We start from the raw sequence: 23,231 nt of genomic DNA, 5'->3' as shown, positions 1-23,231 counted from the left end.
CCTACTTCCTGAAAGACAAGTGCCTTGCCACGAATAGACAGCCACCACTTCCTTGTTTTGATGCAGTATGTTAGCAGTCAGAACCTAATTTATATGATTTTGCAGTGTATATATATCTATTTATGTGATATGAAGCTTTTACTGATCAGTTACGTATCCCTCAGACACTGATATGGTGACACAGGCACATTGTAGGTGTAAGCTCTCAGGAGCGCCAGCAGGAGGAGACAGAGAGACGGAAGAGACTTATGTTTTGGGAGGAGGAAGTGGAGAGAAAAATAAGAAACAGGAAGAGACGGAGGGAGTGGAGAGATCAGGAGGCAGCGCACTAATACTACGAAAAAGTTGGTAGAGAAGTCCCTGGAGTGTGTTCAATGGTTCCACAGACTGGAGACTGTAAGGAAGTGATCAGCCGTGCACAAGCAGGATGTCTCTCCTCCTCACACTGCTTCTCTATGGTAAGAGTTTGTGTGCTGTCCTGGTAAAGCGACACTGAACTTCTATGTTGGGACTACAAGTCCCGGCTGTTGTGTGACCCCTGGCAGCCTGTCCTGTATGTACAGAGACGACCATACTGCTGTATAACTAGGCTTATACACACTATACAGCTGCTCAGAGGAGCCAATCACATTGCTCCTTTCATCATCACCCGAGTCTCTAATACGTGGAAGTTGATTGGTTGCTATGGCTGGCCATTACTCATAGTAGTCATGAATGGCTACCACAGGCCCAGATTTCTCTCAGCCTGGTGTATGAGGAATATGTATATGATACACCATTATTTTCACGTTCTCATGTTATGTTTAAAGTGATGACCTCTGATGGAGAGGATCAGAAAATAGTAGCTCTTATAGTTAAAGGGGGTGGCCACTTTACCTCATGTTTTTTAATATTACATACATTACATATTAATATTACCTTTTTAACATTATAAAAACCTGAGGTAAAGTGGTCAGCCCTTTTAAAGGGGTTTTCCTTGAATATAGAAAACCACAGAGGACCGATGTTGGAAACACAAAAGCTTATACTTACCCAGTTTTGGCTCCCAGTTCCTGCGTCCCTCACCCATTTGGAAGTCTAGGGCTGCAATAAGACCCACTTTATCATATTGGTCACTCATTGACTCTGGAGGGTCCTGTGACCTCCCAAAGCTTCAGATCAGTCATAGTCTTGGAAACCAGAAGTAAGAAACCTCATGTTTGTCTGAGATGGGAATAATCCTGCTACTTTTGATATTGCTGCCCTGTGTGGCTTTGAAAAACATTTTAGCCTAAATTTTAATTCTGCCTTTAGGTCCCATGCCAGACTTCATAAAAAGTGCTGTAATATATTGTCGACAGCACAGTTACAAATTTTTATGATAGTTGTTTAAGGCTTGTAAAAAAAAAAAAATGCTCATATTGGTTCATACGTTTTAGACAAACAGGTTTTTTTCAGTTTCTAAAGGGGGGTATATCTGCATATTATGTCCTGCGGTACAGGAGGATGACATCTTAACATCTGCACTGGTAATGTAGGTTTAGTAAGATCTAAATTTTGCTTACCTGAAAATTTCTTTTCCTCGAAGTCCAAAGGCAGCACTGATGGGTAAGAGTCTGGAGTCCTAATTATGACAGAAGAACACAATAACAATGTTAATTAACAATAAATCAATTAACCAACTGCCCTATAAGTATCCTAGGAGTCAAGGAAGAGGCGTGTTTTATGCAGCAAAAAAAATTATTTTATTGGGAGGGAATATAATAGTGCTGCCTTTGGACTTCGAGGAAAAGAAATTTTCAGGTAAGCAAAATTTAGATCTTCCTCTCGTCCTACAGGCAGCACTGATGGGATTTAGGTAGCAAATCAAAGGGGGGGACAAACTTTCGAAGCCACTGTAGATAGCACCGATACGCCAAAGGCGGAGCCAGCTGAGGAGACATCCAGCCTGTAATGTTTAGCAAAAGTATTAGAAGAAGTCCAAGAAGCTGCTTGACAGATCTGATCTATAGAGAGCATTGCATACTCTGCCCAGGAAGTAGCAGTAGATCTTGTAGAATGAGCCCTAATCTGTAAAGGTGAAGGTTGTCCCAAGGCTCTGTAAGCCATAGAAATACTCTGCTTTATCCATCGAGAGAGAGAGGCTGCAGAGGCCTTCATCCCTTTTCTTGGACCTTGAAATTGGAGAACAGAGATTCAGATTTTCTAAAAGATTTTGTCTTCTCTAGATAAGTCAAGACGGATCTTCTACCATCCAGAAGATGCAGAACTTGCTGATGAGCATTAGCAGGAGTTGGACACAAAGCTGGAAGATAATATTCCTGATTTAAATTAGAAACTGAGGCCACTTTAGGAAGAAACGATGGAACGGTTCTTAGTATGATGCAGTCTGGTCTTATCTGTAAGTATGGCTCTTTGCAGGATAGGGCTTGCAGCTCTGAAATTCTTCTAGCAGTGGAAACGGCAACTAAAAAGAAGGTCTTCCACGATAAACATTTGAGAGAAGCTTCCTGTATAGGCTCAAAGGGAGGTTCTGTGAGATGATGAAGAACCAAGGCAAGATCCCACTGTGGACATGGTGGCCTAATAGGAGGTTTGATGTTCCTTAAAGCCTTGAAGAATCTCCGTAATAAATGATTAGATGAGAATCTATTGTTATTTAAAGCATTGATTGCAGCAAACTGAAGCTTCAAGGTAGCAGGTTTTAAACCTTTATCAAGGCCATCCTGTAGAAAAGTAAGAATATCTGAGACTGAAGGTTCAGATACAGAATTATCTGAACACCAGGATGTGAAGACTTTCCAAACTCTACCATAGGACTTAATGGTCGCTGGTCTTCTAGCTGACAACAATGTCTTTATAACTCTGGATGAAAGACCTAGACCTGTTAGGGTCTTCTTCTCAATCTCCAGGCCGTAAGCTGTAGCTTCTGTGGTGATGGATGGAAAAACCCCATCTGTTCCAAGAGATGTGGAACTGCAGGAAGTTTCCAATATTCGCCCTTGGACAACCTCATTACAAGAGGAAACCATACTCTGCGTGGCCAAAATGGTAGGATCAGAATTGCATTCGGTTTCTCTTCTTTGATTTTGTAAAGTATCCTCTGAATGAGCGGTATCAGAGGAAATATGTAAATGAACAGGTTGGTACAGGGAAGAGACAGGGCATCCACTGCATAGGGTTGGTCTGACCTGTAAAGAGAGCAAAACATTGGCAACTTCGAGTTCTGTTTGGTCGCCATCATGTCCATTTGTGGACAACCGAACCGACTGACAATCTGTTGGAATATAACACTGTTCAGGGACCATTCCCCTGGTCTTAATGTGGACTGCTGACAGACTCTGTAGGTTTTCCTCGGCCCAGGAGATAATCTTTTGACACAGTTTGATGAGGGGTGTGCTCCTGGTACCCCCTTGCTTGTTTATGTAATAAACACATGACAGATTGTCGGTCTGTACCTTCACATGCTGTTTTTTCAGCTGGGTCTGAAAGAATTTCAGGGCTAAATAAATGGCTTTCAATTCTCTTTGATTTGAGGACATAGTCCTGTCTGTGTAATTCCATTTGTCCTGAACCCAGAGATTGCCGAGGTGGGCCCCCCAACCTGAGGATGAGGCATCGGTTGTCAGGATCTGGGGTTGAACAAAACGTAAAGATCTGCCGGACGCCAAATTCTTCCTCAACCACCAACCGAGGCTGACTCTGGTCTGAGGAGTTAGTACAATCGGTTTGTCGAATCCTGCTGGAGATTTGTTCCAAACAGCCAGAATGTTGAGTTGTAGCTGTCTGAAATGTGCCTTTGCCCAAGGAACTGCTTCTATTATTGAAGTCATCAGACCCAGGACCCTCATGGCTGTTCTGACCGTTGTGCATCTTGTCTTGATAAGGTAGTGCACGGACTGCTTGATTTTCAAGATTCTCTCCTGAGGAAGATGAATAGTCATACTGCACAAGTCGAGAATATACCCCAGGAACTGAATTCTGGTTGTTGGAATAAGAAGGGATTTTTCCCAATTGATTAGGAAACCCAGTTGTTGTAGAAGATCGATTGTCATCTGAAGATGAAGTTTCAGGAGAGATTGATTCTCTGCTATGATCAGCCAGTCGTCCAAATAGGGCACAATCTGTATCCCCCGAAGTCTCAGTGCAGCCGCCAGAACTATGGTGGTCTTGGTGAAGACGCGAGGGGCTGATGTAATGCCGAATGGCAGACAGGTGAACTGGTAGTGAAGAGTTCTTGAATTGGTCACAATTGCTATTCTCAGATATTTTCTGTGACCTCTCCTGATGGGAATGTGGAGATGAGCATCGGCCAGGTCTATTTTGGCCATGTAGTTGCTTTGCTGTAGAATGGCGGTGGCTGATTTTATGGAGTCCATCTTGAAAGCAATTTTGGTCAAGAATCTGTTTAGATAGCGGAGGTCTATAATTAATCTCCACCTGTTGTTTGGCTTTGGTACAGCAAATATGGCGGAGTACACTCCTTTTCCTCTTTCAGACAAAGGGACTTCTTCTAGAGCTCTTTTTTGGATAAATTCGTGCAACAAGGGAAGGATCTGAGATTTCTCGATTTTTTGTACTCAAAAATCTTTCTGGTGGAATCTTGTCGAATTCCAAAGCGTATCAGTTTTTTACTGTGGACAGTACCCAAGCATCGGATGTGATGTCTGTCCATAAGTGAGCGAAGTTTGCCACCCTTGCACCTACTGGAGACAGACCTGGCATCAGAAGTCAGGCTTCTCATTTTTTTTTACTGTGGAAGACAGTTCTGTCTTTGGAGGCTACATCCCCTGTCCAGGGCTTTATCCACAGGGCACGATGTGCAGAGTTAGCCTGCAAGAGTTAGCCAGAGTTCGTTTTAAAGAGTCAAGAGAAAAATCACACAGAAAATCGCCTGCAAGTTTAACAGAAGACAAATTCTCATAAATTTCTTCTCTAGGGACTCCATCCAAAATGTCCCGACCAATCTGGCTTAGCCATAATCTTAAGGCTCGTGCAACAGGCACAGTAGCAAGAGATGCCTTAGCCATGGCTGCTGAGAGCTGATAGCTTCTGCGGAGCATAGCGTCAGCTTTCCTGTCAAGAGGGTCTTTAAGTAAAGAAGATTCATCTGCAGGAAAAATAGATTTTTTAGATAGTTTAGCCACTGGGATATCAATCTTGGGAGGCAATTCCCATTCTTCAGATTCTTTAGGGTCGATTTTGTATACTGCTCGAAAACGAGACCCCAAATCAAATCTTTCTTCAGGCTTAGACCAACCCTGTTCAAAGAGGACTTTAAGATCAGGATGACTAGGCAATACTTTGGCTTTTTTTCTGGGAAAATAAAAAAGTGCATCTTGGTTAACAGAGTCATTATGAGACTCATCTGTCTCCATTACACTTTTAACCGCCTTGATCAATTTAGAGGTTTTATCTTTGTGAAACAGAAAAAAATCCTCAGATACATCTGGCCCAGAACCTTCCGATTCAGGGCTATCCCCAGAAATTATCTGGGCTTCTGAGCAGCTACTAGAAGGCAAAGATATAGAAGATGATTGCCTATGATGTTTTCTACGTTTATGATGTCTTTTAGACTTCTTTTTCTTTGAACTCATCTCATCAAATACAGCAGACATTTTTTCCTTCATCCACTGAAAAAATACATCTCCTCCTGAAGTCTGAGCAGGAGCTGCACAAGGGGCACAAACATCATCAGGGCAATCATCCGGTATAGGCTGCTCACAGCTAATACAGTCTCTATGATGAGACTTTCTCTTCCTTTTACCAAGGCTGGACATCTGTAACACAAACAACAAGTGTTAGGACATGCCAAATGAAGGAACAAGGGCACTCATGAAAGGAACAAACCTTAAGCTCAGACTGACTCTGCTGCCTGGCAGGTGCAGAGAGCATACCTGAACAGTACAGCCTTAAAACATTCCCAACAGGAAATGCAATGCACCTGGTCAGAGGCGACACCCGGGCTAACAACCAAATCCTTCTAACATAAGAAAGGATGCAGGGGACGCGCTGAGCCCTAAGGTTAGCAAGAGCTTTGTTCACAACAATATAGAAACCACCTTACGGTACATTGTAGATGGTGGCTTCAGGAAGGGGGAGATGCGGCAAACAGCAGCTATACCCCAAAGTATTGAGTGCAACACAAATCTGACCTCCACTTCTCTGCTTATTCAAAAGCCGTACCTGAGAATACAGCGGTTCCCGCTTCCAATGGGAGACGCAGTAGGAGGGGAGTTTATCCAGAAACTCCGAAAATACTGGACTTCCGCCACCACGGGGGGAAGGACAGCCTCAGAATGTAGTTTCACCAAGATTGCCACTGGTAAGACATTTGCTTCTACCCTGCTGGACGTGCACCACAGCCCAGGCCTCAGGGGAGCAAGAGGATACTGGCAGTAAACCTAATTAGGACAGAAGAAAAAAACACGCCTCTTCCTTGACTCCTAGGATACTTATAGGGCAGTTGGTTAATTGATTTATTGTTAATTAACATTGTTATTGTGTTCTTCTGTCATAATTAGGACTCCAGACTCTTACCCATCAGTGCTGCCTGTAGGACGAGAGGAAATCTGCATTACCCCTGTGTGCTAGAAACCTGATGTGCTGTGTGTTCTTCAGGTTTTCAGAAGGATAAATCCACACTGGACATACAGAGTGTTGGTCCATGCTGTGGGTTTGCATTGCCTCTTTTAAGCTATGTTTGTGGAAAGGACATATCATCATCACATAGATCACCCGAATTTAGAAAAAGCCTGCTGCAGATGTTGTACTGTGTGGATGTACACTTACAATTTCGGAGAAGAATAGAGCTACAGAATATTCTCTTCCTGCTAAATCACCATTTACAACTTGAGGCATGTCTGTCATTTTCCATTAATCTGAAAAGGAGTTTGCAGACGTTTATGCACATCCTTAAGAGTCCATCTCATTCAAGTGAATCAAAGGGGTCCTTCAATCCAGAATTTTTTATAACTGATATTCCTTGTATAAATCTGCTTTTGGGCTATATTCAGATAAACGTTTGCCAGGGGGCCTACATGTTCTATCTTTTCCCCATGTACGCAGCGGTGGGGTGCCACACGTGTGCAGCACCATATCGATTGGTGCACCTATTGCCATCTATGGGGGACGTATGTGCGGCCACCTGCTTGTGGCCGTACATACGCCTCCCTGACGTTTCGTGTGAATTAGGCCTTACTACGTAGTCATGGAATGACCCTTATGCTTCTCTTTTTTTACTTTCCATCTAGGAAATCTAGTTTTCATCCAAGGAGAATCGCTTGATGGTAAGTTTGAAATTTGTGAAAAGTTTTTTTTTTTTTTTAACTAGTTTTTATAGAAATTTACATGGAAGTGTACATTGTGTGGATAATGATGTCATGTAACATCAAGGCTCACTGGACACTGTCACTGTGCCCACCTTGATGTAGCCATCAATGCTGTAATAAAAAGCTGTATACTAAAAGAAATGTGTACAGCACTCAGGCCAGATGGTAGCACTGTACTAGTAAGCGGTCCACGCTTTATCAATGATTGCCAGCCTAGTGACACAATGACAAGACACTGACATCATGATCTAGAAGCTGCCTGGAACTGGATAAATCTTTATAAAGTCTATTAGGGCATACTAGCCCAACAAGTGTGCTGCAGCTATTTTAGTATTCCTGTATATTTGGAAACTTCTGCAATCCAAAACCTTGTGAATGGTGGCAAGTGCTTGGATTCTGGGCCTGCAAATTCCATTGAGATCAACGGGAGAGTCACATTAACTACTATAGGAAAGGTGCAGACCCTGACCGACATCTTCAAGTGCTTTATGCCAGCTATAGGTTATGAATACTGACCTGTGCATAATGAGACTTATGTAATTATGGTAGGATTCGGATTTATTGTAAATCTAACCTGTCTTTTTTTTTTTCTTTACTGTAGGCTCATCGCCTTGTCTACCCGGTTTCTTTCATTGCAGCTCCGGATGTATTCCCCTGTTTTCCGTCTGCGATGGTTCTTTTGACTGTGATGATCAATCCGATGAAATGTCATGTTCATCATATTGCAACTTTACACTGAAAGATTTTTATGGAGTCTTCTCTCCTCCGGGATATCCAGGTTCCCCACCCTATCCTTTACCATCTTATTGCCGCTGGTTGATTGACTCTGAAGATAACCGTGGCCTTGCTTTGCAGTTTTCTGCACTCCAGCTTTCTGAGCTAGATGCTCTTGTTGTTTATGAAAGTGGTGTTGGGGAGTTTCCTCGCCTTCTCCGTGCCTTCTCCCAACAGAGTAATAGAAAAACTGTGACCGTGGAGTCTGAAAGAGGCAGAGTCACTATTGTATATCAGTACAACACAAATATTCCCCATTATACCAATTTAGATTCTTCCGTAACATACGATTCTGGCTTTAGATTTCCCAGCAATGGGAACCGCAACCCTGGCCCTCGCTTTACAGACCAAATGGGATCACCACCTTCTAGATTTTATTATTCTGGCTTCAACATGCACAATGGATGGCAGTCATTTTGGCCCAGGGGATTTAATGCCACTTACCGTGTGCAAGGCTACTGCCTCCCTTGGGACCAACCTTGTGGCTCCAGTTCAGGAGTATTATGGGATGATGGAGTAGAAGTAGGAGGTGGCTGTTTTTCAGATTCTCAACGTTGTGATGGAAACTGGGACTGTGCCAATGGCAGAGATGAAGTCAATTGTACAAATTGTCCAGAGGGGCAGTTTCCATGTGCCACAAGTCACGGCTGTTATCCCATTCATGAGAGGTGTAACTATCAGACTTCTTGCCAAGATGGAACTGATGAAAAAGGCTGTCGTGGATGTCAGCCTGGTGGTTTCCATTGCGATATGGAGCGCTGTGTATATGAAGCATGGGTATGTGATGGCCAAGCTGATTGTCGAGATGGAAGTGATGAGAAGAACTGTGGTTACACACTTCCCCGCAAAGTGATTGCTGCCGCTGTGATAGGAAGCTTGATCTGTGCTACTTTACTTGTTGTAGCACTAGGATGTACATGCCGACTGTATACTTCACGAGCACGCGAGTATAGGTGAGCATCTGTAGATGTGGGTATTATGAAATAAAGCTTTAACTGCAAATATTTTATTTCTTTATTTTTGTCTTGCAGCATCTTTGCACCTTTATCCCGGATTGATGCAGAATTGATCCAGCAGCAAGCACCACCATCCTATGGACAGTTAATAGCTCAAGGAGCTATACCACCTGTTGATGACTTTCCCACTGAGAGCCCAAGTGATGTAAGTGTACATGTCGTATAACAAGTAGTAGAGAAAATAAAATTTGTGCAGCTCACCTGGTTCAATGTAAATGGTTGCTTGTGGAAGTCTGGAAATAGAAATTTTCACGTGCATTCGGCACGCTAGGAGTGCAAGTCGCGTTGCCTGCTAGGATCGCAGGTGTGAAATGGAGACAATTGACAGAGGAGATCGCGGCACTTCCCAATAAAACTTGAGTCTTTATTCGGTAATCAGTTAAAGCATGGTAGATGAAACAAACATATCGCCTACGCGTTTCGAGCTGTTGTAGCTCTTAGTCATGGCTAACATATGTTGAATCGTGTAAAACTTTTAAAAGAACATTCCACCAATGGGGTTTGTGGGCGTTGTTTGATCATGTGGTGTGCCGTGTCAAAGGGAAACGGTACGTCATGAGAGGGTGTGTATATATCCCACATGACCGTCTCGCCAGAAAAGGCGTGTCACGGTCATGTGGTATTACGTCATAGGAAGGCGTGTATACACCACATGATCAATTCAAAGGGGCGTTTCACGGTCATATGATACATGTAAACTTCGGTATCATAAGAGATCGCACCGCCCTCCTCCATAAAAGAAAAAATCCCGATAATTACAATAGATCCAAAGTCACCTTTTCTACTAAATATAGTGTGAATTACAACCAAATCATTAACATCCTCAAAAGAAATCTTCCAATTCTATACCAGGATGATAAACTAAATGAGATTTTGAAAGAAGGATGTAATTTTGTGTCGAAAAAAGGATCGACCCTGGGTTCTATTCTTTCACCCAGTCTATTTTCAAGTGACCAATCCAAAGAGAGTAGTAGGCACGACATTAGAGGTTTCCATCGTTGCGGCACCAACCGCTGTAATGTTTGTGTATATACCAAACGTACGGACCACTTTTTATCATATAATTCATTGGAGAAATTTCACATAAAATCATTTATCAATTGTGATTCAACGTTTGTGATATACGTTATAGAGTGTACTATATGCAATCTATTTTACATAGGATCGACCACACGCAAACTCAAAACAAGAATAGCAGAGCATCTGAGGGATAGTACAAAATCGATACAGACAAATATGTCTGGGGCGTCCAAACACTTTGCTAGTGTGCATGCAGGAGTAACCTCCTCACTGCGCTTTTACGGTATAGAAAAAATCTTTTCCCCAAAAAGAGGAGGAAACAAAAGAAAAATTCTATTACAAAGGGAAGCCCTATGGATTTTTAAATTGGGCAGTAGATTCCCTCAGGGTTTGAATTATAGAACAGATCTCACACATTTCTACTGAGAATATTACATATAATGTGTGACTCTGAGTCTAACACGTTTTAACATTTGCCATAAGTTCCTGTGGTCCATCCTCCCTCTCTATACATATATTGTGATCCCTTTCTGCCTCCATTCAATTTAGAGTTACCTTATATGTCTTCTTTGTTTGTGTTGTCCTTTAAATTACAGTTGAAATAACAATCCCCTTGAAGGGTTTAAAGTGGTGTTACCGGTCCTGATTCTTTGATGTTAGATTGTATAGTATATTTGTTTGATTCATACTATTGTGCGGATATTCCTACGGAATACCGAAGTTTACATGTATCATATGACCGTGAAACGCCCCTTTGAATTGATCATGTGGTGTATACACGCCTTCCTATGACGTAATACCACATGACCGTGACACGCCTTTTCTGGCGAGACGGTCATGTGGGATATATACACACCCTCTCATGACGTACCGTTTCCCTTTGACACGGCACACCACATGATCAAACAACGCCCACAAACCCCATTGGTGGAATGTTCTTTTAAAAGTTTTACACGATTCAACATATGTTAGCCATGACATATGTTAGCCAAGAGCTACAACAACTCGAAACGCGTAGGCGATATGTTTGTTTCATCTACCATGTTTTAACTGATTACCGAATAAAGACTCAAGTTTTATTGGGAAGTGCCGCGATCTCCTCTGTCAATTGTGTACATGTCGTATATCTGCTTGTTCTAATATGCCTTTAATCTGCAATTAAAGGAAATTTTTTATTGGTGACCCAGTATTCAAAAGCCATTCGGGTGGAAGGCGATCCGTAAGTAAGACTCAGAGCAAGTGCAGTGTGTTAAGACTTCATAAATGGCATATCATTGGACATCAAATCTTCAGACCACAATGTGTAAACCTGATAACAATATATAGTAATAGCTGTCTGAGTTGGGTTTTTAGTGGGATGTGCTTTTCCTATAGGCGCTGTCAGACGATGTTGCTTTGAAAGGCAATCAATGCACACAGAGGGGAGTCTCAGCTGATCGCATATGCTTCTCCATGCAAATGATCGGCAAACAGCACCTGGTGTCTTGTATTGTCTAAATGCAAGACACTGGGTGCTGATTGACAATTGCATGTGTTTGCTTAGAAACACCTATGCGATCGGCCTTGGCTTGCCGCATGTGTTTTGATTTTATATAAAATCACTTTTGTCTGACAGCACCCTTAGCATGGAATTTTTATCCATATTAGATTCCCTGTGTCAACGGACATCTACCATCAGTTTTTCTGATGTCTGACGTGTCCTACCAAGGACTATGCTAATTTAGATTTAGAACCTCATGCAATCAATACGCGGGACTTTGCTTTAGGAGTTTTAAAACCATTGAGGCCATGAGACAGTTCCTAAGAGATGCACGTTTTGTCTCTTTTGTCTATTGAATATGTAATATAGAAGTCACAGGATTATACCGGGTAGAAAGAAGTAATATCTCACTACAATATATCTGCTCGATATGTCAAACGTGCTTTTTGAACGTTGTATTTCCAATGTTAACTGTATAACATTTCTTCTACCCAATAAATCTCTTTAAAAAAAAAAAAGAACTATGCTCCTCACGACTTCTTTCATTATAACTCTCTACACTGCAATTGCAGAGCTAGTTATAAAAATTATGCTAATCAGTCTGGGAAGCTCCTGCTGCTCCCTGGAGTGCATTGTGTTATAATTTATCCACTCCTCCGTACAATACAAGTCCCACCAGTCCACAGTGCATAGGAGCAGCTGATGTGTGGGACCAGGCAGAACTTGTATCGTATCGTAGAGGGGGGTGAACAAATTTTAACAGAAGGTGCTCTGAGGCGCTCTGGTGGGATAGCCGGAGCGCCCCAGAGTGATTAGTATAATTTTTATAACTTAATATTTCTGCAACCACTCTGAGAAGCTTGTGTTATAATTTATTCACTCCCCTGTATGATACAAGTCCTGCCTGGTCCCACACATCAGCTGCTCCTGTGCACTGTGGACTGTTGGGACTTGTATTGTTCGGTGGAGTGAATAAATTATAACACAAGGCATTCTGGGGATGTAGCCGGAGCGTCCCAGGCTGATTAGCATAATTTTTTATAACTATAGCTTTGCAATCGGAGCGTATAGAGTTATAATAAAAGATGTGTGAGGAGCCTGTTCTCTAAGGAACTTATTGGTAGGACACGTCTACCATCAGTAAAACTGATGCTAGATGTCCTTTAAGATTCACTTCCGCTATATGTGACAGATATAATCAATCCTTCTGTATCAAAATAGGAAGGGATTTGCTAAGGGTCAGAAAACTGAAATGTGCTCTTTAATATCCTCAAATGAATGTATAGTGGGCCGGGTGCCATGGACAGGAAATAACAGGAGGATGGGGCACGGGGAGATTGCTCACTTGATGGAGGCAGAAAATGCATAAATATGAACACCTACGAGAGTGGTTTAGAATAGAAACACACACAGAAAGGAGGATAAAAAGAAAGAAGAGCACGCACACGCAGTCATTCTCAGTGAGTGTCCCACACTGACACTACCAATCATTTTAATAACCGGTAATTATAGCGGTAATGGAAGGAGAAGCTGTGATTCCCGGAACATGTTCTGTCTATCAAAATGAATCCTCTCTGCGCTCCATCTAGTGGCTGCATCCAATGTTCACCAGCTCTTTACCTGGATGTGTTTTATTTCTAGCCATAAATAGTATTTCATCATAGCAGAAAAATTTAATACTTGTTAGTTTTTGAGTAACATTTGTATTGGTCCCAAAATGCTACTTAATATCATGGGGAAATTTAGTGTGAACAGAGCATAATGCAGTGACATTACTGTGCCTGTATTAATGGACAACTGTTATTAGACCAGACAGGACTGTAATGCATTGTATGGTCATGCATTAACCCTGTGTTGTATCTGACAAATGCCCTTATTAAAAGTATTCATCTTGTAGCATGTTATTGAGCTGGGAGTATTTGTGTATATCAATATCTAGTTTTGTAGGAACTGTATTGGCATTACGTGTCATTTAAATACCTGGGTTTTTCTTTTCAAGAATAAAGTCACCTTTTTCTGCTCCATAACCGTTACCAGTAGAGTGGACTACATTTTCAAGGGTGTCTTTATTATCAGATTTGTGCAGGTACAATATACATAGCTGGAAGCAGTCATGCATGGACACTTGCCTAATGTATGGAGCTTTTTGCTTCCAGTCCCATACACAAATCCATGGAGAAAGTAAAAAGGAATGCACGAAAAACAGCTAATGAATAAATTTCGCCAAAAAAAATCTATTTTTTATTACTTCCAAAACAGACCACTCTAAAGACAAACATTTAAAAACAATTAAAATACATAATGTACATGAGATACAAAACGGTGTCCCTGGTATGTGTCAACTGCGCACCACAAATGGTCACCGTTTTATATCTCATGTACATTATGTATTTTAATTGTTTTTAAAGGTTTGTCTTTAGACAATTAATAAAAATGGATTTTTTTTTTTGCCAAATTTATTCATTAGCCGTATTTCGTGCATTCCTTTTTTCTTTCTTCGTGTATTTGTGTGCAATTTAATGCACAAGCTTTTTTTGTATTTGGGCTGTGCTAACCAACCTTGTTTTATTGCCATATACAAATCCGGCAGCCACAAAAGCTGATTGGTGAGGGTGCTGGTTGTCTGACCCTCACTGATCTGATACTGAGGATAAGCCATTAATATCTAGATCTCAAACCCTTACCCTGACGGTAGTCTATTATTTCTGACAATAGTAAAGAATAAATGAGATACATTCTAACTATGTTAATCAATTAATATTTCATTCCTTTATCCGCACAGGGTTCATTCATGGGAAATCTTCGCAGTCTACTACAGTTGTTACATCAAACACCTTCTCATCCTGCTGGTAGCCAAACTGAACTACCTTCTAGGCGTCGTCCCCCACGTCCTGTTAGGCGTCTACTCAGGAGACTTCGCAGATGGGGTCTTCTTCCTCCCCGAACACAGGGGACACAAACGGAAACACCTCAGAATCCAATAGCTGGTCCATTGCACCAAACCTCAGAAAGCAGTGATCAGACCTCAGCTCCACTACTCCCAGTGAAGACTCCTTTAGACTCCCCTGGATATACGTTTTCCTTGAATGAGCCTTTAGCTTCTTCCCAGCACCTGGTGGAGGACAGGAGTGGACTTATGATGGGGGTGATGCAGGTGGTGCAGGAAAGGGGACCTCATTCCCCTTGCACTGAAGATTTTTCAAATGGAAGCAGAGGCCAGTGGTTTGGGGATGATGCTGGGGGACTGTACGGAGCTGAAGAAGAGGATGAAATGCTGCTGTTACCACTTGCAGAAGTCTATGATGGGGCAGCAGGCGATGTGGGGTTAATTTTATGTTAGCATAGCTTTCTCTCCATCCTCTCATTAAATATTTGCACATGGGAAAGGGTTTTGTGAGAGCTTGTATACAATTGCCCAAATGTTTGCTTGAAGCTTAGTCGAGATGCATTTTGACCAATTGGCTTTTTGATTTCTAAGATCCACACACAGTGTTCTGCAGAAAGTCTAATGACCGATATCATGTATTTGTATGTGTATTTCCAGTGCTGTGACTATGGAATAATTCAGTCTAACCTATTATCTGTGCTAGTGCAGCTTAGCTCAATGCAGTTTTAAAGTGTACATCCTTGTTTAAACACCAATTTGGATTTTATTTAGACTAAATAATTTTCTTCAATTGGGGGCATCACATATACATAAATGCAGTTGCAGTTATGGTTGTGCACATGTCCCCTGGGTCTTGCAGGTATCAAAGGATTTGTGTGACAATATTTGTTAGACACTGGCACTAACTTTCACTGCATTTGTCCCTATACTATCTAAATTTGTATTTGTACGCAAAACCATCTATATAGTATAGTAACTTGTGCATTGCTTTAATCCCCTTGCACTAATCCATAGAAATAGCGATTGTATTTGCCGTTTTTCACTTGACCCCTTACTAAAACTTTATCCACATTGTACAAGGCCTGGATATTGTGAGAGAGTCACTAAGCTGAATGCACTTAAATTCTGCATTAATTAACATTGAAAACCTGGCATACTGTTTTTATACTATATATCTCTTGTTCAACGTGGGCATGATATTTAGTGGAAAAGGGGGAAGCCACACTACTGCACCAGCACTTGGTACCAAGTAAACATCTAATAGGTGGCGTAAAGATGAATAGAAGTATCTAAAGTTGCACCAAAATCAAAACAGCAGTGAAAGATATATATATTACTTTTATGTGATCTTTACATTATATGTGCCCCAAACAAATAAAACTCTTGCTACAAAAGTCCTCACATAACATTGTTGGCATAGGATAATAATTACTCGTCCCTGAAGATGGGTAAAAGAAACCTGGAAAGAAGTAGCATGTCACAACTGGATGACAAGGGATTAAAGCAAAGTACTTTCGAAGGTGTTCAACTATTTTTTTAAAGATTCCTGTGAATTGTAAAGTGTTAAATACAATTTGAGGTTTCCTCTAGATAACTGAATTGTAGACCCATTCACCCAAAAATAGAACCTTAGACCTGCTCTTGTGTTTTCTTAATATAAGATGACTGTGTGAACAATTTCATAGCGTAGACTAGTGTATACAAACCCTTGCATTTCCTATACTAACATACACTCCTGGCTTGCTATGCTGTTACTGTTCATTTCCCTTCACCACCGTCCGTACAAATTTAAGTCTGGTAGATGGTAGCAAGATATATTGGTGTGCTAAACGTGGATAACAAATTCATACAAGTATTGTAATTTGCCTCGATGTTTTCTTGAAACCAAAATGGTGATCCAGCATCCAGGCAGTGGGAAAAAAGCTTCTGTTAAAACATCCTAATTTATTAAGTTTTGATTAAACACATGGGGGTGCCACTAGAGGTACTTGGTCTGATGTGTATTGTTCTCTTAACAAACCAAGAATCTTAGAAACCTGTAGTTAGAAAAGAGGGAATATTCAGAGCTGTGATGTATTTTTCAATGCATATGTAGAGTCTATTCACACAAAGCCATTTCTTTTCTGTATTGGTTGGACCTGAATACTGAGATAATATTAGGCAGTGTGGCCACTTTCTTTTTATAAAGCCAGATTTCATTATGCAACATAGTCTGTTACCCAAATTGGGTAGAAATGAATGGAGGCTGAGAAAAACAAACACTATAAATCAAACCCAAGCAATAGAACACACAGATTAAAGAATAACTAAACTTTTGGCAAAATGGCATCAACTTAAAGTGCAGGTAATAATAGTAAACTTTGTCATTTACATTAAGAAATCTGTTCCTGTGTCCTTTTTTCCTCCTACCTTTCTTCCTTAATTAAGCAGTTTGTGTAAACAGGCCATTGATAGTGGGAGATAAAGAAGCCTTCAAAATGTTTCTAATTTCACTTTACACACAGTCTCTGAATAGTCAAATCTTACAGAGCTGAATCATTAAGGGAATTATTCTCTAGGTATAGGAAGAGTTAATCATTAGCCTCCTTATCTGTATGAAGTAGATATCTGAAGGTTTACAGAAGCTTGGGTCACCATAGGGGAGAGAGTAAAAGCAAGGCACAGAGAACCAGCTTTACAGTAATATATTACTAAGTTTACTATTAACACCTGCTTTATTCTTGTTTCATCTCTGAAATAACAAAACCTTTGAATCACTTTTTATGCTTGAAGAATAAATATAGATATACTAATTTTGTTTGACAGGTATGTATTTTAAGCATGTTTGACTAAGCTTGTGTGAACTTCTTTATGTCTTTGTTTAAATATTCAGAATCGATTATTGCTGAAAAACTACTGAGTCTACAATCTCTAATCCCTCATGGTGAAGGATCTACTGATCTAATATGGTTGTAGTAAATGTTAACATTCCAGTTCATACAATGTAAACATGGTCTTTGAAACGTGCCATAGATGATTGCACCCATGTTGTGTGTAGCTCAAGACAACTGGATAACTGTCCAGCACAATACTGGAATGAAGAGTCATTTACATGCTGATTCTCTGCATGAATCTCATTCTTCTAATAACACCTGCCCCTAGCCTTTCACTGATCTGCAATAGAAGCAGTTGTTACTGCTGTATATGAGCTGTAAATCTTCTGGATCACTTTTTAATGCAGGCTTTAAAACTGTGTAAAGAAACCTTTTTCTATTTTCATTTTTTATATTATCACAATACATTTATGGTTGAGGTTTTTATTTATCTTGCATCTGTAAATTAATTACATTACAAGCCTGTGTAAGGTAGCACAATAATAAAAGAAAATAAGGCAATCCTTTTTAGCAATAGAAAGAATATCTAGAGCAGAAATGCACTATTTATTGCTGATTTAAGTGTGAATCCTTGTATGATGAATTTTGAGCTATGGGGTTAAATTGTATTTTATTTTGATTTTATGAAAATGATGGAAAGGTTCTCAGCTTTGTTGTAGAGCACTTTGTTCAACTTCATTGAGCCTTGTAATGGAGCACAGTTTCTACATTTTTATTTTACCTTCCCTTTGGCAATAAATGCCACCAATTACTCAAAAGTGCCAAATGTTGATTGGTTTAAAGTGTAACTTAACTTCACATAGGAGTTTAATATATCAGACCTAATGGTGCGGAATCCGTACTACAGGGAGAGACAGTGACAGTCTAAGGCTAGCAGCATCGGAGCCTGGCCAAACTGGAATTACGATTACACTTTGGCGCGGCTGTTCAGCACTTGTAGTCCCATCTTTTGCACTGCCGATCCATGAAATGTGACCAGTGCACTGTCCTTCTTCACGGACCGACTATGGTTGTGTGCCACTTGTCTAAGAGCTCTGAGAAGAGCCAGAGTCATTACATGGAAATGGACAGCATTCGGCGAAGAGCTTACGCTCCTTTGTTTTGCCCTTCCACCTGTTACTGCTCCGCACATGTCTCCCAACATGTGAAAGTGAAGTTCTGCTTTAAGCCTGATGAAATTGTGCTGTTATTGCAGGCTACCAGCATTAGCCACTAAACTATGAACCTATTCAGTGTGGATGCAGTAGATAGAACATGTACATGGATGTTCAGCTCTTTACACCGTGTCTATTTGGTTTCACTTGATCACCACCCATTTTTAGGCTGTTTTGACAATTGGTGAGATAGAATTCCTTTTTCTAGATGAACATTACTGAGCTTTTCCAGACTCCTTTGTGTGGAGATGTATTTTTCTATTGATAAGTATAACTGAATCTCTGAGTATTTTTCCTTTGGTGCACTGGATGTTTAGGTTTAAGAACAGTATTGTGCTGTATTTTGCCTGGGGGAGATGTTTTCCAGAATAAAAATTAAATGACAACTAAAAGTGCATATCCTTCTGTAATAAAAAAAATATCCTTTCTGTTCTGTTACAGACACGGTGTGGCTATTTGCCACCTTGTACTTTCAGGTAAAACAATAACCCTCTACAGGGAGTAATTGGTTTCAGCAAGTGAAAGCCCCATGGGGTCATAAGTGGATGGCCTGTGTAAGATTGTATTATGCATATAGGGGGCTGAATATTTTTTAAAAGTTTTACTCTCTATTTTACTTAAACCCTTAAGTCCAAATTCAGAAAAGAGTACTACTTCTAAAATTTCTAATTCTGTGTGTGTAGATCCAGTTGTTCCCCAAAATGACTGTGGCGCCCTCTGTCGGCCCTCTATGCAATGCCACAGCTGTAAATGACATCCCAGATGCTAAGGAAACTGATCAGGATGTGTTTTATCTTGTCACAGAATGGGTTAATGATTGTGGATTTGTACGCTGTGCTAAATTATTTATTTTCTGTGTTTATAAAAATAAATCTTTTACTGTTCTAAAACATTTGTAAGGAATTTCATTTTGAAGCTTCACACACTTCTTTTGTTGTAGTATCTTGTGATAATGTAGTACTGTGATTCCTCAGACTATTGCTATCACTGCCTATAAGCTCCACTAATGTGGTATTTTTATTCTGTTTCTTAAATGGATCATTAACACCCTATTCATGCAAGGTGGCACTTGCAGTGTGACCTCCACACAAATGGTACATAAGTCCAGTTGGATACGTGTCATTTGTACAGGTCACCGCTGACGTCAGATGGTGCCCTGCTGGTGATGTTGGAGTGGGGCAAGGCGATTCTCCCTCCTTTGGCTGAAAAAAAACATTAAATTACAACATAAGTGTAACAGCTCTTTAAGGTCTATGCACACACTCACATCAATCAATTTCAATTATTGACTTGTATGTGTTTTTAGCTTTAAAGTATATACAGTTTCATCTCACACTGACAATGCGATCTCTATTTCTTCTCTGGCTTCTCATAAATGATCTTTGTATTCATAAACCAGTCTAAAGAGCTTTGAGATGAAGTAGATAGCGTGTGAAGCCTGTCAGTCAGTTTGACACATTAGCTATTGAACAGGCTTCTACAGCTTGTATTGTAGAGATTATACATGAAAGCTGTAGAAGAAAAATAATGCAAAACCCATTTTATTTTAACCCAAAATGCAGGAACCACAATAAAAACATTCCAGATTTCAGTCTGAGGAGCGGCCGGTGATGTCCATTAAGTGATGCCACACTGATTTGCAGAACGCCAAACAAATCATTTTTTCCTTATTTTCTTTCTATGTAGGAGCCACCAACCTATGGTACACGACTCAACAATTGAATCAAAAAGAAACTTGTTGGTCCCTAACAGGGAAATGCACTACAATAAAAAAAAACAATTGATCTATATTATAACATAAATGTACGGTTGTCCTATAACCAAATTGGTATACCATACCAATGTGTTTCAACCTTTTATGTATGGGCTCCTCAGAAGCATAAATGTCAGGACCAAAATATAAAAAAAATTCAACAAATGGAGAGGGAGAACAATCACAAGGTAAACTTTGGATATCACCAATACATTCACATGAACGTAAAGGGGGACCGAAATCCGCCTGCCCTAGTAGCCATTGCTGCCTGCTCCAGTAGTTCCAGTGATGCCTTCCTCCATGCCCAATAGCCAATAATTAAAAAAAAAACGTACCTAGCTGTTGTCGGCCTCTTCTTCAGAGTTACGGCACAGGCAACAAATGCTGACATCAACCTGTGCTAGGTCAGTTTCAGCCATCCAGCCATAGGCCTTTTATTCGGCACAGGCTGACGTTATTTCACGTTGCCTGAACCGCAACAATGAGAAAGATGGAGAGCAGCAGAGCATGGGAGCTGAGAGCTTCAGCTGTGTATCTGGCATCTGCCATTCATTACACCTGTCCAGCAGAGATTCGGCTATCTAATATATGTAGGAGTTTTCCTGAAAAATACCTATATGATTAAAAACCACTGAAATATGGATTAAAGGACATCTACCATCAGATTGCCTGATGGTAGATGATTATTTCTTACCTCCCTGTCGTGTCCAATCTTCTTTTCTTATAGCTTGGAATGGCCGCATTTCAATGACATATAAGTTTTATAACACATGCAAATTAGCCTGCGCTGCTCTGCAGAGCACCACCAGGCTCTGATGTCATATAATTTATTCACGCTCTGGAGGGAGAGAGGCGATGATGTCACCAACTCTCAGAACGCTCTAGGGGCGGTGCCAGCTGCTCCAGGGCCTGAATAAATTATATTATGCTGGAGGTGCTCAGCAGAGCACCTCAGACTAATTTGCATAAGTTATAAACTTATACCTCACTGAAATGCGGCCAATCAAAGTTAAAATATAAGAGGATTGGTACACATGGGAACCGGGGCGGGGAGGTAAGTAATAATCATTTATCATTAGGTAATGGTAGATTTCCTTTAAATATGCTTATAATTTCATAGTTTCATAGTTTATACGGTTGAAAAAAGACACTTGTCCATCAAGTTCAACCAAGGAAGGGTAGGGATTGGATGAGGAAGGGATTTAGGGGAAACAATTCTATATAACATAACCATCAATGGTATTTAGGTGTAAAAAGGCATCTAGACCCTTCTTAAAGCTCTCTGCTGTCCCTGCTGTGACCAGCTCCTGAGGCAGGCTATTCCACAGATTGACCGTTCTCATAGTAAAAAAGCCCTGTCGCCTCCGGTGATTAAACCTTGATTTCTCCAAACGGAGACAGTGCCCCCTCGTCTTTTGATTTGATCTAATCTGAAACAACTTACCACCATATTTTTTGTATGGACCATTCATATATTTATATAAATTTATCATGTCTCCTCGTAGTCGTCTCTTTTCCAGACTAAATAAATCTAGTTGTTTTAATCTTTCCTCATAACCAAGACCCTCCATACCCCTTATCATTTTTGTGGCTCTACGTTGAACCCTCTCCAGCTCCAGGGCATCCTTTTTATGGACCGGTGCCCAGACCTGGACAGCATATTCCAGATGAGGCCGAACCAATGCCTTGTATAGTGGTAATATTACATCCCTATCACGAGAGTCCATACCACTTTTGATACATGACAAGATCCTACTAGCTTTAGAGGCAGCTGATTGACATTGCATGCTGTTATTCAATTTATGATCTACTAGTACCCCCAGGTCCTTCTCAACAAGGGACTCTCCCAGATTTACTCCCCCAAGGACATATTTTGCCTTTGGATTATTGGCCCCCAGGTGCATAACCTTACATTTATCCACATTAAACCTCATTTGCCAAGTGGATGACCAAACATTCAGTTTGTCCAAGTCACCCTGCAGCCTATGAACATCCTCCATAGACTGTATTACACTACACAGTTTGGTGTCATCTGCAAAAATAGACACAGTGCTATTAATTCCTACCTCTATATCATTAATAAATATATTAAATAGTAGTGGGCCAAGCACAGAACCCTGGGGTACACCACTCATAACTGGTGACCATTCCGAGTATGAATCATTGACCACAACTCTCTGGATACGATGCTTCAGCCAGTTTTCAATCCAATTGCAAATGATTTCTGCCAAACCAATAGCCCTAATTTTACCCATCAGACGTCTATGAGGGACAGTGTCAAATGCCTTTGCAAAGTCCAAGAACACAATATCCACAGCTGCTCCTCCATCCAGGCACCTGCTCACCTCTTCATAGAAGCAGATAAGGTTAGTTTGACAACTTCTATTCTTAGTAAACCCATGCTGGCTATCACTTATTATTCTATTTGATGTCACATACTCCAGTATATAGTCTTTTACTAACCCTTCCAATACTTTCCCCACAATGGAAGTTAAGCTTACAGGCCTGTAATTGCCAGGCGAAGTTCTAGAGCCCTTTTTATGTATTGGCACCACATTTGCCTTGCGCCAGTCACTTGGCACCACACCAGACATTATGGAGTCCCTGAAGATTTTAGACAGTGGTACAGCAATAACAGAACTGAGTTCTTTAAGAACTCTGGGGTGTAACCCATCTGGTCCAGGAGCTTTGTACACATTGATTTTATTGAGCTTAGAGTGGATAATGTCTACATTTAGCCAGTCTAGTATATTACAGGGTGCATGACCTGCACTGGCACCACCCACGTCAGAAGTTCTCTCTTCTATTGTATAAACGGAGCTAAAAAACCTATTAAGTAACTCCGCCTTCTCTTGGTCTCCAGTCACCGATGCCCCATTTTCAGAATAAAGGGGTCCAACCTGTTGTGACCCATTTTTTTTTTCAACCGTATAAACTATGAATTTATCATCCATCCGGTACTTT

At 40.7% G+C, this 23,231-nt stretch overlaps 1 protein-coding gene across 1 annotated transcript; it reads left to right on the top strand.

Moving 5' to 3' along the window:
• Positions 1 to 217: 217 nt before the first annotated feature.
• LRP10 (LDL receptor related protein 10) lies at positions 218 to 16,480 on the top strand. The gene is made up of 5 exons (XM_072150573.1): positions 218 to 458; positions 7,233 to 7,268; positions 7,912 to 9,037; positions 9,116 to 9,245; positions 14,383 to 16,480. The coding sequence occupies exons 1-5, from the start codon at positions 428 to 430 to the stop codon at positions 14,938 to 14,940; spliced, it is 1,881 nt and encodes a 626-aa protein (XP_072006674.1). The 5' UTR covers positions 218 to 427; the 3' UTR covers positions 14,941 to 16,480.
• The last annotated feature ends 6,751 nt before the right edge of the window (positions 16,481 to 23,231 follow it).

The sequence above is a fragment of the Engystomops pustulosus genome, chromosome 1 (assembly GCF_040894005.1).
Source record: "Engystomops pustulosus chromosome 1, aEngPut4.maternal, whole genome shotgun sequence".
NCBI classification, from domain to species: domain Eukaryota; kingdom Metazoa; phylum Chordata; class Amphibia; order Anura; family Leptodactylidae; genus Engystomops; species Engystomops pustulosus.
This window is presented reverse-complemented; position numbering and strand designations above follow the sequence as displayed.